Here is a 16586-nt window from a genome sequence, read left to right as displayed (position 1 = left end):
CCTTCATTTGTTTCTTAGCCCGTCTAGATTGACAGCTCCATGATGGCTTTGCTCTCTTATCGTATCCTGTACCAAAACCTTGTCTAGTACGTGCTCACTTCACTTGTCCAACGAATGGATCATACACTGAGAAGGGGGGCCCAGGTCCTTGCTTGGGACACTGGACAGGCAAATTCATTTCTTCTTGCCTCAGTTTCACCATTTGTGAAGGAAGTGGTTGGTTAATGCCTACCCTTCCCATCTGCCTGGGCACAGGCTCAAATCAAAAGAGAACGATGTGAACACGCCCGCGAAGCAGAGCAGTAAGTGAATAGCGAGCGCCGATATGCTGTGTTTTGGGTTCCCTTTCCTCGCAGAGACAACACCCCCTCCCATTTCCTAGCTCCCCCCGCCCGGGTGACCCACAGCCCCAGCTGCGGGCGGCCGCCGCCCCCGTCCCGCCCCGCGGGCTCGCGTCTGGGCACGCCCGCCCCGCTCCCGACTGGCGCCCGCCCGCCTCCACCACTAGCAGCAGCAACGGCAGCAGCAGTAGCAGCACCCTCCGCAGCGGCAGCACCCTCAGCAGCAGCAACAGCGGGAGCAGGAGAAAGGGGAGGCGCCGAGGGAGGGGTCCTCGGCCGCCGCGGGAGGCCGCATCGCCGTCCCGTCACGGCGTCGGCGCGGCCGGGGCCGAACCCGGAAGTGGCCGAGCCCGCGCGCCCGCCCGTCCCGCCGCCGCCGCCGCCGCCACCACCCCGCACTCCGGCGAGCGCGGGAGCCGCGCAGGCAGACGGAGCGCGCCCGGCCGAGCGGGCCATGGCCGCGGGGGCCGCCGCCGCAGGTGGTGGCGCGCGGTGAGGCGAGCGCGGCGCCCCCTCTGGGGCGGATGGAACGCGGCTCGGCGGGCGGGCAGTGCCGGCGTCCGCGGCTGGAATGGTGCTGGCGGCGGCGGTCGGTGCCTGCGTTCTGAAGCCCCAGAGGAGCCACAATGGAGACGCCGCCGCTACCTCCCGCGTGAGTGAGCCGGCGAGCGGGCGGGCTGTGCTGCTGCAGATAAGCGCGCCGCTGCGGCGCGTGTCGCCGGCCGCGGGTGCTGCTCGGGGACGGCCGCCGGCTGCCCGCCGGCGGAAACCGCCGGGAGCCGCCGGGGAGCGGACGCCGGGGGCGGCGGGAGGTGGGAGGTGCGGGGCGTGACGAGGCGCGGTTCCCGCAGTCCTGAGGCGGACGCCGTCGGAAACTCAGCCTGGCCAGGCAGGGACTTAAAACCCTGTCCAGGATTTCCAGGGAAGGGTCTCCCCGGTCCAGGCGAATAGAAGATTCGGGATGGGGCTGGGCTTGGGGACTCTGCCCGTCCTGTGTACGCCTCACTGGAATGCATGGGCTGCTGGTGCCCAGCTTGCCAACCCCTTTCTGAGGGATGGAGATGTGCTGCACGGGAGTCCGTTGAAAAAAAGGAAACTGGAAAGTACCAGACACCGGTGTCTAAATGAATTGATCTTAGGTTGCTTGCTTCTCTAGATTTCTAGCAAAATTAATATGTGAGGAGCTTTGACATCACTCTAAATGAGCCACGGCTCTTCAGGGCATGTGACCTCTTTTACCTGGCACTGCAGAAAATTGTATCCAGAAACCAGAGCATCTTCTGTTTCCTTGGTACCCTGGGCAAATTAGTAGGCACAGGTGTCTTTTTCCTTGGTAGCTAGATACATTCAAGATACCTGCAACGAAACTACTTCCCAGAAATAATAACAGTCGAACAATTATTGTGGAAGATATCGAAGATTTGCATTATTCTGTACAATATTATTTTTTGAAAGTATTTAGTAAAAGTGGACTATAAATCCCCAGGAGTTTTGAAAATTTCAATTTTGGTTTGCCTTCCTTAGGTTAACCTTTGTGAAGGAACAAGAGCCCTTTGAATCTGACTTCAAACCGAAGCAAACCTCATTCTGAGAACGGTGTACCTTTTCATGAGATCTTATTCATAGAGTCTTATCGTTTTTCACTTAGATTTGGCCAGTTTCACTCCATGGCAGTTGTACCGCACCAGCCTCTTGTGGATATGTGGCTGGATATATTCCAGCCAAAATATGGATATTTGGCTTGGGCTGAATAATTTTTTGATGTTGAGTCCTTTTAGGAGAGCTAATAGGATCCTAGAACTACAATTTCTAAAAGTGCCTTACAGAATTTTTAGCTTGAGTGGAACAGGTCATGGGGATCTAAGGAGTAAGATTGATGAATTGACCCTCCTGAGCTGGTAGAAGCAGGGGCTCAGTTGCTTCCTGATCACTGTGGTTTTGAGGGCTTCGTTTTTTGGTCATGTTCTTCAGCAGCTTTGGGAAAGCTCCTGAACCCCTAGGAAACATGGTGGTGGATTGTTAGCATCAGTAGCGTGAATACAGCACCAGCACATGGGTTCTGTCCAGGCTTAGAGTCAATTAAGGCAGGAAATGTTATCTGTATATAGACAGCACATAATATATAGAATATACCATGTAGGCATGTTATCTGTAGTAAATCTGCCCCCTTTATATCTGTTTTCTGCAGTCCCATTTTACTTTTGGAGCAGAGGAAACTACGGGAAAGAACAGGGGCTCTCAGAAATGCAGGTGAAAAAAGGGTGTGGACAATAAGCAGGCTCTGGAGGGAGGGAGTAGAGGCACAGAAAATGATTTAAATAGACATAATTGAAAGTGAAATATGTGTGCATGCAAATATTGATAAACAAAATTTAGGACAGATCAATTAATCATAATTTTGGTATCTAGCACAATTCTTTGGTATTGAGACTCCATCAGTAATGCTGGAACAATGGCAGGCTGAGATGGAAAGCTAGGAATACCAGCAGGAATGAAAGAACTGTTAAAACTTCTTTTAATCATGGGTGGCTAAAGTTGGTGAGACTTATTCATTGTTCACGTTCATTTAATAATAAATGTAAATAGGGTTTATTTTCATCTGGTCTATGTAGGATTAACCCTCAGGTCAGAGTTTGTTAGAATCAGAAATAGTTTTCCTTCTGACCCCTTGGCCTGTTTGCCTTCACTTCCATTAGCTTACTTTTCCCTTACACACTAAATCAGGGGTGCTGTGTTTGAGAATTGCAAGGCAGTATCTTTTTGGGAAGGAGCTTTATTGGGCCTCACTGGCTAGAGCTTGGTGGATGGAGGCAGTGGAAGTTATTGGGAGGGCTCAGCCTTTCATACGGTTAGATTTTTAGCCTGAGCTTTAAGGCAAGGCAAGATGTTTGATGTGGGCTTAATATGCCTTGGGTGATGTGATGTGGTTGGAAGCAGGGATTCAGATCCTCTTTGGGCAAATGTCTGTTTGTTAATTCATTAATTCTGCAAATATTTGAATGCCTGTCTCTGCCTGGCACTGTGTAGGAGCTTATACTCCTGCTTCTTTTCTAACAGCCAGTTTCACATTGTTTTCAAATCCCACCTTGCTGTCCTTTGGCCTGTTAGCATATTGTCTTGGAGGGGTAGAGGTTCCCTAATTCCTTTGGGATAGGCTTGTTGAAATTAGGTTTTGATCTCTTGTACTCTTTCCACTCTTTGCCTCCAAGTTCTCCTCATCCTTTTTGATTTTCATGTTGTCATTGGGCGTCATATCTCTGCTTATTGTTTTTTGCATCCTATATGTGGCATTTAGATTCTCCTGCATTTTGGAATCTGGGTGATAGGAAGATGATGGGACATTTGCCTCTGACCGAACCTGAAGGTGTGTGACTAAAAACTAGTTGTAGGGTAGTAAAGGAAATTCAGGTGGTAAACTGAGATGTGCAGCCCTGACCTTAGGAACGTTTCACAGATTCTAGCTTTTATAGTTATTTTTGCAAAGGATTTTCATAATTATTAAGTTGAGGGAAGACCGGGGTATAGGATGGAGTGCGTTCCTTTGACCACCCCTCACTGAACAGTTTCTGAGCCCTCATTTTCTTACTGGCTCCTCTTTCACAAGTTGGCTTTCTCCTTACAAGCCTTATGTTTTTGTTTTTCCTTCACAAAACTAAGCAAACGTGCCTCAGATACAACCATATCCTGGACCAGTGTTTCCACATCACTGCCGTATCTTGGCATTGGAGTTGTTCAAGTGTAGGCAGACAAGCCTCTTGTTGACCATGTTCTAAGGGATTTAGACAGCAGAAGATGGGTTGAATTAGAACAGAGGTTTTCAGAATTTTGGATTTCACTGACCTGTGAAGTTAAAAGAAAAACTGAGGTCCAACACAGAATTGCTAAGTTTTTTGTTTTGCCTAGCAGAAAAAAATCGATAAAATAATTATCAACTCTCACCATCTTTTGGTAAGAGAAAGGACATTTTAGTGTCCCTTTCCAAATACAAAGAAGGACATTATCTCAGACTAAAGGATAGTCCTTAAATTGAATTAATTTAGTTTTATGAAAACTTACTACATTTTCCTTATTTTGTCACAGACCAGTAAAAAGTTCACTGAAGCCTGACATTTGTGATCCACTGGACCAGATGACCTTAAAGGTTTTCTACTTTTTAGATTCAATTACTGTGAATTTGGAACCTTGACAGAGGTTACCCCAATATTCATTGGTTTGTCTTTTATAGCACATTGAAAGGTATTCTTGTTTTTGTTTAACTAGACATGAATGTAAATTGGGCATCTGTCAGATCATAGGTGAATCTCCTCAGTGACAAAGATGTTTAAAATATTTAGGAGCAATAATGGCTGACAAGGTAATGTTGAGAGAAGACATGGATCAATGTGTGTTGAAGGAAGTGGTATATAAGGAAAATTCTGAGGTGTATTTGGGAACTTGAGAAGTGGATTCTGGAAATAGGTAACATTTCTGCAGTGGTCTAAATTTTCTGATGTTGGGAAATCGCTCATCCCCATCCCACTAAATAGCCCCAAACCTTGTTTCTGATCTATATTTCCTAATGCGCACAGTAGACATTCAATAAATATTAGTAAGTGTGCTTTCATGAACATTACTGTAAATTTACTCACCTGTGGCCGTTATGGAACTGCATCAGGAATGTTTATGAAAACAATTGAACTTCTTAAGATCAGATGGAAGATTCTTTCAAGGTGATACAGAGAATGAAAATTGCTTTTCAGATGTTCTTCTATAGAATTCTTCCAAATTCCAAATGTATTTACTGTTTATAATAAGGGAGTTCAGGTTTTTCATTCATATTTATTGGGTGCTTACTATGACCAGGCTTTGGGGATATCTCAGAAAACAAAGTCCTTTTCCTCGAGGTTGAAACTGATAGTGAACAAATATATAATACAATTACCGTAGTGCATGGGTCAGTATATTTTGTGTGTTAAGTACTTTACTGTTTTACATTTCAGACTATTGGCCTTTGCTGAAGTATTTTTTTGACCAGTTCTTTTCACTGATCCTGCTTTAAAAATAAGCTCTTGCTTTCCATGACACTACTTTTTCTTGGTTTCCTCCTGTAGTTTTTAGGTTGCTAAATGTGATTTACTTTATCTCATTTAATCTTGTCAACACCCTTAAGGTCTCTATTGTCTTTTTTTCAGATGGTAAGTTACTTTTCATAGGTTATCAAGTAGAGGAGAAGTTGGGACTCGATCACTTTTTTCCGGTTTTACATGGCTTCTCTTCTGTTACTGTTTGTTGGCAGTGGCAGTTCCTCACAAATGCAGGTCTTGGCCAGTTCTTTTTAATCAACTATTAATCACTAAGTTGTGGCTCCATCTATATCTTAAGCCTGGGCTCTAGATTGGTGCTTCGGCCTTGAATTTTCAGCTTCTTACAGAACGTCTACTCTTATGTCTCAGATTCAACATGCCTAAAACTGAGTTCTCAAACTGACTTCCCTTTATAACACCTGCAGTTGTTCAGTGCAATAATCATTCTTCTTGTCCCAGATACCCAAAGCCTTGGAATGGTCTCTCATTTCTCTCTCTCTCATCGTCTTCCACATCTTATCAGCTTCCAGGAACTGTAGAGTCCTGGTTTCAAGCATCCATTCTGACCACTACCATTCTGATGAACAGATTTTATCCCTTGATACCTGCATTTTTTTCCTCCTGCCTTTTCTCCTATTAACCTCCATGTGTTCTTTCCTCACCTTTTAGTCCACTTACTATTTTGACCTCAACATCTTAGAGTCACATCAATGACTTACCAAACCAGTTATCTCAACCAGATGATCAGAACCCTCTCTCATTTTGGCCTAATCTTATATTATGTTCAAAATTATTATTTGCTTTTGACCTCTTAAAGTCATCTCTGCCTTATCACAAGGCAGGAGTCTCCAGCCTTTTCCTATCCCGTCCCCAGTTAAAACAACTTGGAATTCTTCCAAGGCCCATGTGGAACCCTGTCTTCCTTCACACAGTCTTCCCTGTTTACCCCAATTCGTTCCAGCTACTCTTTGCAATCCTACAGTATCAGTAACCCATCATCTTGCACTTGTGTCCTGACTTGTGCCATTCCCTAGTGGTTTCAGATGCGCCTCCCCAGTTAGATGCTAAGTGGAGAAGTTTCCTGCGTCCAGCCTCCTGTGTATCCCTCACTCTGCTTAATGTTAGGGCGTGCAATTGGCATGTAGGCAGTGCTTACCTACTTGATTTATTAACAGTGGTGGTTGTCTGGACTATTGCTAATAACTTTTGATCAAATGTTGCAATTAAAAATGAGGAAGGCCAGTAAAGTCCATAAAAATCTATCTCTATATTCAGGTTAGCTTCTGACCTCAACATTTTTCTTCTTAACTCTGTATTTACTTTCATACAGTATTTAGTGCTTGTACAGCTCCCTGAGGCAAGTAGGTGAGGTGTTATTATCTTTGACTTTACTGTTGCATTTCATATTAGACATATTTGTGGAATAACAAAACCTTATTTTATAAGTAAACAGTCTGAAGCCCAGAGAGGCGCAAGTGACTGTACCCAAGGTCACTTGGTCAGTATTTGGCATAGGCAGAACGACAGTTCAGGTCTTCCAGCAGATTCTGGTTCTCTTCTAGTGCCTTTTCATTCAAGTGCTGGAAAATGTAGCCTAGTCAACTGAATTGTCAAATCAAATTGCAGCCCTCTCTTACTAGCCAAGTGCTGGTAATCCTAGGAGAAGTGGTGAAAGAAAGTCCAGAAATATGAGTTGATAAAAGACATGGAAGTGTTTGAAATGGATCATCAACCTCCTCCTCCCGATTTTAGCACGTCATAAATATCCCACTCTGATAGTGTTTTGTTAACCGTTTATAACGTATTCTTTAAAATAAGATTGATCTTGCATAAGACATACTTTTACCCTGGTCCCTTTCCTGGTAATAGTCACTGCCAGGGACAAAAAGTGCCTGATTGTGCTCTGTTTGTCATGTAGGTGGGAGGGAAAGAGGGAGAGAGAGCTGGGTTGAACTGAAGCAGAGCTTTTTACAGCTCTATTGTTCTACTATCAGAGAACAATTATATTCCGGCTTCCATCAACGTCTCCACTTCAGACATCCCAACCACCTCCTCCTGCCACTGCTTCCCCACACTCTGAACATAAAACCACACAACTAAATTCTAGGGGGAGAAGAGGGGACGTATGTGATCTCTCCCTTTGTCCTCCAGTAGGTTCAGTGTTCTGCTTTCTTTGCTAATCCATTTCAGTAAAATTGGGCCTTTCCAGCTTTTCCAGCTCAGAGAAATCTGAAACATAACTTTTGGCAATATATGTACTATACTGATGTATTCAGGGATATTACCTTTTATTCTGTCACCATGCAAAGTTACTACGATATTGTTGACTGTATTCCCTAGGCTGTACTTCTCATCGTCGTGACTTATTTTATAACTGGAAGTTTGTACCTCCTAATCCCTTTCACCTGTTTTGCCCACCCCCCCAAACCTTCTCCTCTCTAGCAACTACTAGGTTGTTCTCTATATGTATGAGTCTGTGTCTCTTTTGTTGTTGTTTGTTTAGATTCCACATGGTAAGTGAAATTGTGGTATTTGTCTTTGACCTTTTTCACTTACCATAATACTCTTTAGGTTCATCCATGTCGTTGCAAATGGCAAGATTTCAATGGCAATATTATGATGTATGTTCTCTGACTAGATGGCAGGGTTTTTTTTCTTTTTTTGGGTTTGTCTCAAAGATGCTTCCTATTCAGTTCCTAAAGGTCTTCATACTGAAGGTATAATCCAAATTCTTACATGTCAGTAGGGCAGGTGTTAACATTTTTTTTAAGAGACATTTACTTGGTAATATGACTGTATGTTTGTAAATTCTAGTTAGTCTGCTGGCTCTGTACTAATAAATGTTTAAATTCCAAACACTTGAAGGGAATTTGCAGAGAAGGTCTCTTTGTCTTTAACTAATTGCAAAAACTGAAACCACAACTCTGCCACAAACCAAAACATGTTTCCAGTGGAGAAAGCCCTCTATTTTTACAACCTCTAAATACTGTAGTGGTTATTTGGGTGAGATGAAGGCTCTGAGAGTATTTTGTTGGGAAACTGTAGAGTGACGTAACAAATACTAGTTAAAATATTAGTTATGGTTGAATCTCTACTTCTGATATCTTGGTTTTGTGAATGGGAGCAATGTTAGTATGATGATCAGCTTCTGAATGCAAGTTTAGCTAGGAAGACAGCAGAGGAAGTAGGAGAGATGTTATAAGGTAATGGAGAAACTTCAGAGCAGTACAGGATGGATGGTGACTTTGAAAACAACAGCTGGTGACGTGAACTTGGCAGAAGTTTGTGAGTAATGGTGGGTGACTCATTGCAAGCAAGGGAGTCTTGCAGCTTTTGAGGTGAACAGGCAGAGGGGAGAGCAGAGATGGTGGCCATACAGAGGCTAAGTATTTGTGTCCTGAATGTGAAAATGTCTGGTGCCCTGTTAAATTTTGCAGCTGCATCATTCACATGAATTATAGCATTGCTTCTACCAGAAAACCCTAAAAACATGAACAACCCATATTTTCTAAAGTGTTTGTTCTCAATCTGAGTTGATTGTCCCAGGGTGGGAGGTAAGTGGGTGGGACATATTAAATCACCTTTTTTTTTTTTTAATTTTAAATTATACAGAGCTGCCTTTCACCCCTACTCCTGGAGATGCTGTCATTCTGATATACCTAGTCCTATAAAAGGGGCTTGCCTGAATCTTCATGTGAAAATGGGTTGTTGTATGCAGTTTGAAAAAATTGCTTGTCGTGCTGGTCCTGTCCCCCACCAATGGGAATCACTATTCCAGAGCAAATACTCTATATCTGAAGAAACTATACCTCATTTCTAAGATGGCCTCAGAACCAACCTCCACTTGGTTATGGATCTTGACTCTTTGAGGGAGACAGCCCTATTAGAGTCTTTATTTTCTTCTTCTCTGAGAATTCATTTACTGCCAGTAGTGTGTTTTGGGGCAGAGTTAGAGTTACCTAGTTACCTTGTCTGAGAAGCCAACTCTGCCTGCAGCTGGAAATTTACAGAAGAGTCAGTCACTGAGGAAGGCTTCAGGATTACCTCTTATAAGGTGTAGCCATGTATTGGGATCCAAACCCTTGGAAACCTCTACCTTAGGGTATGTTTTGATAACAATAGGCTGTTGGACAATTTTAAGACTGGTTACAGAGTATAGAGTTGGGGAAAGATTTAAAAATGAAAGAACCTTGAAAAAGTATCTCCGGATAATTTAAAGAAGACAGTTCTCAGAATAAGAAGCTTCTCTGGAAAAGGCTAACTCCCTGCTTTAGAAGGGAAGCAGGGAGAAGGTATAACTACACTTCACTGGTATAACTTAAAGGATAAACCTTCACCTCCCACTTACCTGCTTCCTAGTGTATGTTCATTTTCTAAATCTGTAGTTTTAGGCATGATGTGTCATTTTGTTACTCAGTTCTGCTTCTGAATGAGAGACTAACACAAAACCGCATAGGAAGTGGAAAATTATGGAAAGGACTTTAGTGTTGAAAATGTAGCCCTGTGCAGCAGGGTGCTGTATTTCTAAGTAGCTCTCAGTACAGAGAACACTTAAAAAAAATTCGATGTTATTTCTTACTTATTCCTTTAAGCCTTTGAATAAAGTCTTCTCTTTGTAGAGTTTTTGGAGTACATCAGGAAAAGCAGGAGCTGAAAATAGCTTTAAGAATGCCCCAATATAGATATTGATTATTGTATGGTAGCTGTCTTAAAGTTAATTCTCTAATGCAGGAAGCTTTAATTAATAATTTCTTAAGCAAATATAAACACTCTTGACTCTTATATAATATTCTTTCTAGGCCTGATCTGCTTTTGCTTCCATTCTGAGCATTGAAAAGCCTATGATAGTTTTGCCAATCCTCAATATTGTATTTCCCCTTTGTTGTAAACTCTTAAGTTACTAAACTAGAAGCAGATGTAAATCTTAACTTCCTATACATGTGGACAGTAAGTGTTATGTGGTCAGAAAGTTTGCCTAGGTTACATATATCTACATAATTTCATTTTTCCTACTATTTTCTTTATGAAAGGATGGTGGGAAATAGCATTATGAGAATATGTCTTATACTATAAAATGTTTCCCAGTCTCCTCTGCCAGATCTGAATGTTCTTTCATCTTTGGTTCCTAGACTTACTAGCTCTTTTTCTCAGGCCAGGTGTAACTCGTCCCTCTTTCCACACACACACACATACATACACACACACACACACACACACACACACAGGGCACGGGTAGTGGAGTGCACCATCTTATTCTCCCACTCCAGCTGGGGGCTCACCCACTGGAGGCAGTATCTTGTACTAATTTATTTGTAAGGCCCCTTTAAAAACTCTCAAGGGATGGGGAAACAGGACTTATATCCACATCTAGTATGCAAACCCTGGAAGAATCAGATGCCTCAACTCATATTGATTCCTGGGGCTCCGAGGAACGAGCAAGGATAGCATCTATGGTTGATTATGGAGGTTACATTAATGTTTGAGTGCCTGGGTTTCGCTGCTTCATGTACCTTCTATGGAATCAGTGATCTCCACATTTCTGTCCAGCTAAAATTTTCTCTCCAGCTCTAGACTCTGATATGCCAATTTGATATCTTCACTTGGACGTCTGATGTCTTAAAAGCAACACGTACGAAGACGAAGCCCTTGATCTTCCTATCCCCAAACTGGTTCCACCTGCAGCCTCCCCATCTCAATTAATAGAGACTCTATCCTTCCAGTTGCTCAGACCAAAAACACTGGAATCGTTCCGATTTTCTTTGACGTGCCACATGCATTCTGTCAACAAATCTTGTTGGCACTACCTTTAAAATATACCCAGAGCCCCGTCGCTTCTCATCACTGCTCCGACCTCCACTGCTGCTGCCGTGCTTGGAGCCCCTGTTACCCCCTACTGCATTACTTTCCTAAATAGTTAACCCTCCTTCATCTTTGCCCACGTTGACTGTTCTCAACCAGCAGCCAAAGTGATCCTTTGAAAACGTAAGTTGGATTGTGTCACTCTTCTGCAGGGCCTCCCTATTGCCTTCAGGATAAAAGTCTTCCAGCATCTTACAGCCCTTCACGGTCTGCATTCCCCTCTGCTCCCCTGCGCCAGCCCTGGTCTCACAGTCCTGGAATACACGAGGCTCATACAGGCGTTTGCTCTAGCTCTTCATCCTTCTGGACATTCTCTCACCTCCTGATCCTGGTTCAAATCTCACTTCTCAGTTGGGCTATTGATGACCTGATGACCGTACTGGCTGGTACAAGTTGCATCACTCCGTACTCTTGCTTCTCTTTACCCTGCCTTTTTTCTTCCATCCATCGCTCTTATTTTCTAATACGCTTCCTACTTCACTGGCTTGTTCTGTGTATTGTCTCTTCCCTCTCTCCTCTCTCCTCTGCTAGACTCCAAGCTCTGTGAGGATAGGAGTCTTTTTTTGTTTATTGTTCACATGTATTCCAAGGGCCAACTATGTGCTTAGTACCTAGTTGGCACTCAGATAATATGTGCTTAATGAATTTGTGAGAGAGAATGTTTTAAAAATGAACGATCCTTTCAAAATGGGTCAGAAAAGGAAGAGATGTGAAGAGAAATGCGGCAGTAGATAATGATGTTTCCCTGTTCTTTGTGTGATATATATACACAAGTATGATTTTTAGGCTTAATTTGGGTATCCTGATTTTTTTATTTAATAGCTTTATTGAGGCATAATTTACATGCCATAAAATTCAACTATTATAATTGTACAATTCAGTGATTTTTAGTACGTTTCTGGAGTTGTTCAGCCATCTCCCCAGAAAGTTCCCTTGTGTCCATTAGCAGTTAATCCCCCCTCCCTGCTGTGGTACCTTGATTTTATTTGTTAATTTTTTTTGCCCCCAAGTCTCAAAAGAATAATTTATACGCCATGCTCTTAAAAATTACGTTTAAGTATAAAGTTAAGTATCATTGGTTAAAGTAGGAAATGGTATTGAACATGAGTGAAAAGAATGAGCTCGAAGAGTCAGACTGGCTTCAGTCTCACCCAGCTCTACTATTTAGTTACCCAAATAATTATTTTTGCCTTCATCTTTTCAGCTGTTAAATGGGGATAATAACAGTAATGAGTTCACAGATTGTTGTGAAGATTAAGCAAATAATGCAGGTAAATGACTTAGCACTGTGGCTGCTGTATAGCAAATACTCAATAAACTCTAGCGAACATGATTAATCTCGTTACAAGAGTAGGTCTGAAATATGTGGGGTAAATAACCTGGCAGGTGGAAAGCAAAATTCAAATCAGATTCTGAGTTTTTGAAGTTTGTGTAAAATACGATCCTGTTCCTGTCTCATAATGTTTGTAAATAATATGTGACTACAACAGATTGTTAAAAGCAGGTTAATTTCCAACACAGAGGATCATTTCTCATCATCTTTATTTTGAGTTGTCTGCTGAACCACTTTTACTGAATTTTCTGTGCTCATCTTTGACAGAGCTTTAACACCGTGGAGGTGATTACCCACTTTTTTTTGTTAAAATCATAGTGACCATCAGAAAATGTTCTAAACTGTGTCTTAATCTTACATTGGGATATACCGTGAGACTTCCTCTAAATGAGTTTGGGAGATTCATTGTATCTCTTGTAGCCTGATAAACCTGAACTAAATTATCTATAATAAAGTCTTTTCTGTTTTTTTTTGTTCTTTTCTTTTATGCACAGATGCACAAAGCAGGGTCATCAGAAGCCTCTCGATTCAAAAGATGATAATACTGAAAAACACTGCCCAGTGACAGTGAATCCTTGGCATATGAAGAAAGCTTTTAAAGTCATGAATGAATTAAGAAGGTATTGTTACATTAATATATGTGTAGCCATGGGTCTCTTCCCTTTATTTTTCAGTTGTTTATACTGAATATACAATCTTCATGCCTCATTGTTGCTTTGTGTGATACAGAGAACATTAAAAGCTTTTTCTGCAGGTTTTTTATCAGAAGCATGAATAGTATAACACTACTTTGTCTGATATGGTAGCCACTAGCCACATGTGGCTAGTCTGAATCGAGATGTTCTGTAAGTCGAAAATATATAATGGATTTCTAAGATTTAATACAAAAAAGAATGTAAAATGTTTTATTAATAAGTTTTTGGGGCACCTGGGTGGCTCAGGTCATAATCCCAGGGTCCTGGGATCGAGCCCCATGTCTGGTTCCTGGCTCAGCGGAGAGCCTGCTTCTCCCTCTCCCTCTGCCTCTCCCCTGTTCATGCTCTCTCTCTCTCTGTATCTCTCTGTCTCAAATAAATAAAATCTTAAAATTTTTTTAAGGAATATTGATTACACTTTGAAATAATATGTGGGATATTTTGGGTTAAATAGAATATATTATTGAAATTATTTTCACTTTTTTTGTGATTAGTACAAGATTTTGACCTTGCATTTATATATTTTATATATGTATATCCCATATTTCTACTGAACTGCACTGGTCTAGGGTTTCTAACTTACCACGAAGAATGTGGAAAGAAGACTGTCAGAGAGGAATACCTAGGTGGCTCAGTTGGTTAAGTGTCTGCCTTTGGCTCAGGTCATGATCTCAGGGTCCTGGGATGGAGCCCCGCATCGGGTTCCCTGCTCAGCGGGTAGTCTGCGTCTCCCTCTCACTCTCCCACTTTGTGCGCTCTGTCTCACAAATAAATTAATAAAATCTTAAAAAAAAAAAAGACAAAAAAGAAAACTGTCAGAGAAAAATGTGACTCTGGTGGTAGTGGTGGTCGTAGTGGTAGGGATTTTGAGGATTGGTGACATGTCCATTGCTAAGGTAATTCTAGAGTATTTTGAGAGTCACTGATGTGAAAGGAGTGACTTTAAAAGTTGATCAAGAGGCGCCTGGAGTGGCCCAGTCGGGTAAATGTCTTGACTCTTGATTTCAGCTCAGGTTATGATCTCAGGGCTGTGGGATCGAGCTCCGTTCCATGCTGGGTATGGAGCCTGCTTAAGATTCTCTCCCTTTTTCTCTGCCCCCTACCCCCAAATTGATTGAGCCACAAGTAATTTTTTTCTTAATTAAAAGACTAATGTATGTAGTAACAGTCTTGGTTTTCTTAGCTGTTTGTGAAAGACATGTATTTTTTTTTTTTTTACTCCATTGTTCTCTCTGTGAAAGTATATATATTTAAAAGCTTGGACTACAAAGAAGGGAATAACTCATACTTCCTTCCATCTGTCTGTGCTATGTCTTCCTAAAAGCCCATGCTTTAGGTCCATCATTTGTTTCTTCTTTACTTAAAGATTCAGTAAATATTTATCTGTTGGGTGCTAGAGATACAGTGGTGAAAAACAGACATGTAGCTTATGGTTGAATGCAGGAAGCAGGCCTTAATCAGAGAATTACACACATAATTTACTGTAAATTTTAATGGCAGTAAGTGCTACAAAGGAGGGCTGCCTGGTGCTATGAAGGTGGATTACAGTGGTCAGGAAAGGCTTCCTTGGAAAGATAGAAATAATTGTGCTGAGATCTAGAGCAAAATATAGGTAAAAGAAATGAAGCCAGGATGAGGGTGGGAGAGATTAGAGAACAGGGTTCCAGGCACAGGAAATGGCAGTGCCCAAGTCTGGTGGTGGGAGGGAGCTGGTCTCATTGGAGGAACTGAGGGGCAGCTGGGGTGCAGATGGCCAGGGGGTTCATGACAAGGAAGAAGCCTGAGTGGGCAGGTGAGGCCCAGTATACTTAGGGTCTTTATACATTTTGGTCTTTATCAGGAGTCGTCAATGGGTGGAAGCCATTGGAGAGTTTTAAGCAGGCAGGGTTATGACATGATCAGATTTTCATTTTGAAAAGAACATATTTGCTGCCAGGTGGAAAGTGGATTAGAGAGAGACAAAAAAGTTAAATTGACTATTACATATTTGACTTGCTTCCTGGTCCTGCTCTGACAGCATTTTTATTTTTATTTATTTATTTTTAAAGATTTTATTTGAAAGAGAAAGTGTGCACGCACGCACACGCGCAAGTGGGAGTGGGGAGCAGTAGAGGGGCAGGAAGAGGGACAAGCAGACTCCCAGCTAAGTGTAGAGACAGACGCAGTCCCATCCCAGGACCCTGAGATCACGACCTGAGCCAAAACCAAGAGTCTGATGCTTAACTGACTATGCCACCCAGGCGTCCCTATTTTTTATTTTTATTTTTACTAATTATTTTTTCCCAAATTTTTATTTAAATTCTAGTTAACACATAGTGTAATGACAGCATTTTTAATAAGTGTGTTTTCATTTTAGGCTTTGGCCAAATATATAGGTGGGATAATCTAGCAGGTCTGTCTGTACTGTTTTAGTTTTTTAATTCCATTGTAACAGTCGTTATGAGAAGGTAAAATACAGTGGTTAGTAAATAGAACTGTAAGAAAAGTAAGAAAAACAGGCTGGTCTTCTTAAGACTGAGATTTTTAATGGCTCTTCTTTTTCTTTGAAAAGTCTAGAAAGACTGACTTTTTCTAGGTCTGTTCATATCTCCTCCCCCGCCTGTGGGGTGCAGTAGCTGTGGCCCTTCCACTGGTGTGAGTAGCTCTCTGTTGACCCAGGCATAACTCACTACATGTCAGGGCAGGTGACACCTGCCCCTGAAGTGGATGATCCAGGTTTGGGGACAAACTCTTTGGCCTTCGGCCAGCTGTTTTACGTCTTTGAGGCTTAGCTATGAAATGAGGGAAGTGGACAGGATGGAATGTAAGGTTTGTTGTTGCTTGGACATTCTCTCAACCTGTGAGATTGTTTTTCCTGCTTGCCTGCACCTCGTCCTGGGATTATTTAGCGCTAGCCTTCATGTACCTATTTGTCCCATTTTGGGTGTGAGGTGTATGGCTGTGAAATAGTACCTCGTTCTTCGTGTCACCATTTCAGGAGCTAATGTGTCAGCAGGCTGGTAGTTGATGCTGATTTTCAGGACAAAGAATGACCTTTGAATAGCGGGAGGGTTTTGGCTGCCAGCTCTATGACCGTGTGATTGTTTTAATAAAGTCACTAGCAGGTAGTGTTTTAAAAAATAAACTCTCTTTGGGGTTCATCAGAACCCTTTTTTTGGTTTGTTTTTAATGTCATTCACTTCTCTCTTACCCCTTACGGCCCACTGAGTAATTAAAAAAAAAAAAAATCTCTAAAGAGGCCTACTCCTTACAGCTGGAAATCTTATTTCCTGCCATTGCATCAGCTTCCTGCTGC

General features: G+C 42.2%; 1 protein-coding gene across 1 annotated transcript in view; it reads left to right on the top strand.

Moving 5' to 3' along the window:
- Positions 1-737: 737 nt before the first annotated feature.
- KLHL2 (kelch like family member 2) overlaps positions 738-16586 on the top strand; it is a 96896-nt gene continuing 81047 nt past the window's right edge. Inside the window, exons 1-2 of the mRNA XM_028104395.2 lie at positions 738-993; positions 13091-13216. Of these exons, the coding sequence (XP_027960196.1) occupies positions 968-993; positions 13091-13216 (152 nt within the window). The 5' untranslated portion in view covers positions 738-967. The remainder of the gene's footprint in view (positions 994-13090; positions 13217-16586) is intronic.

This window comes from Eumetopias jubatus, unplaced genomic scaffold, assembly GCF_037043125.1.
Source record: "Eumetopias jubatus isolate StellerSeaLion01/CBP00866 unplaced genomic scaffold, mEumJub1_p1.0 scaffold_2, whole genome shotgun sequence".
In the NCBI taxonomy this organism is placed as follows: Eukaryota; Metazoa; Chordata; class Mammalia; order Carnivora; family Otariidae; genus Eumetopias; species Eumetopias jubatus.
Note: the sequence above shows the minus strand (reverse complement) of the source record. Positions and strands in the feature narration are given on the sequence as shown.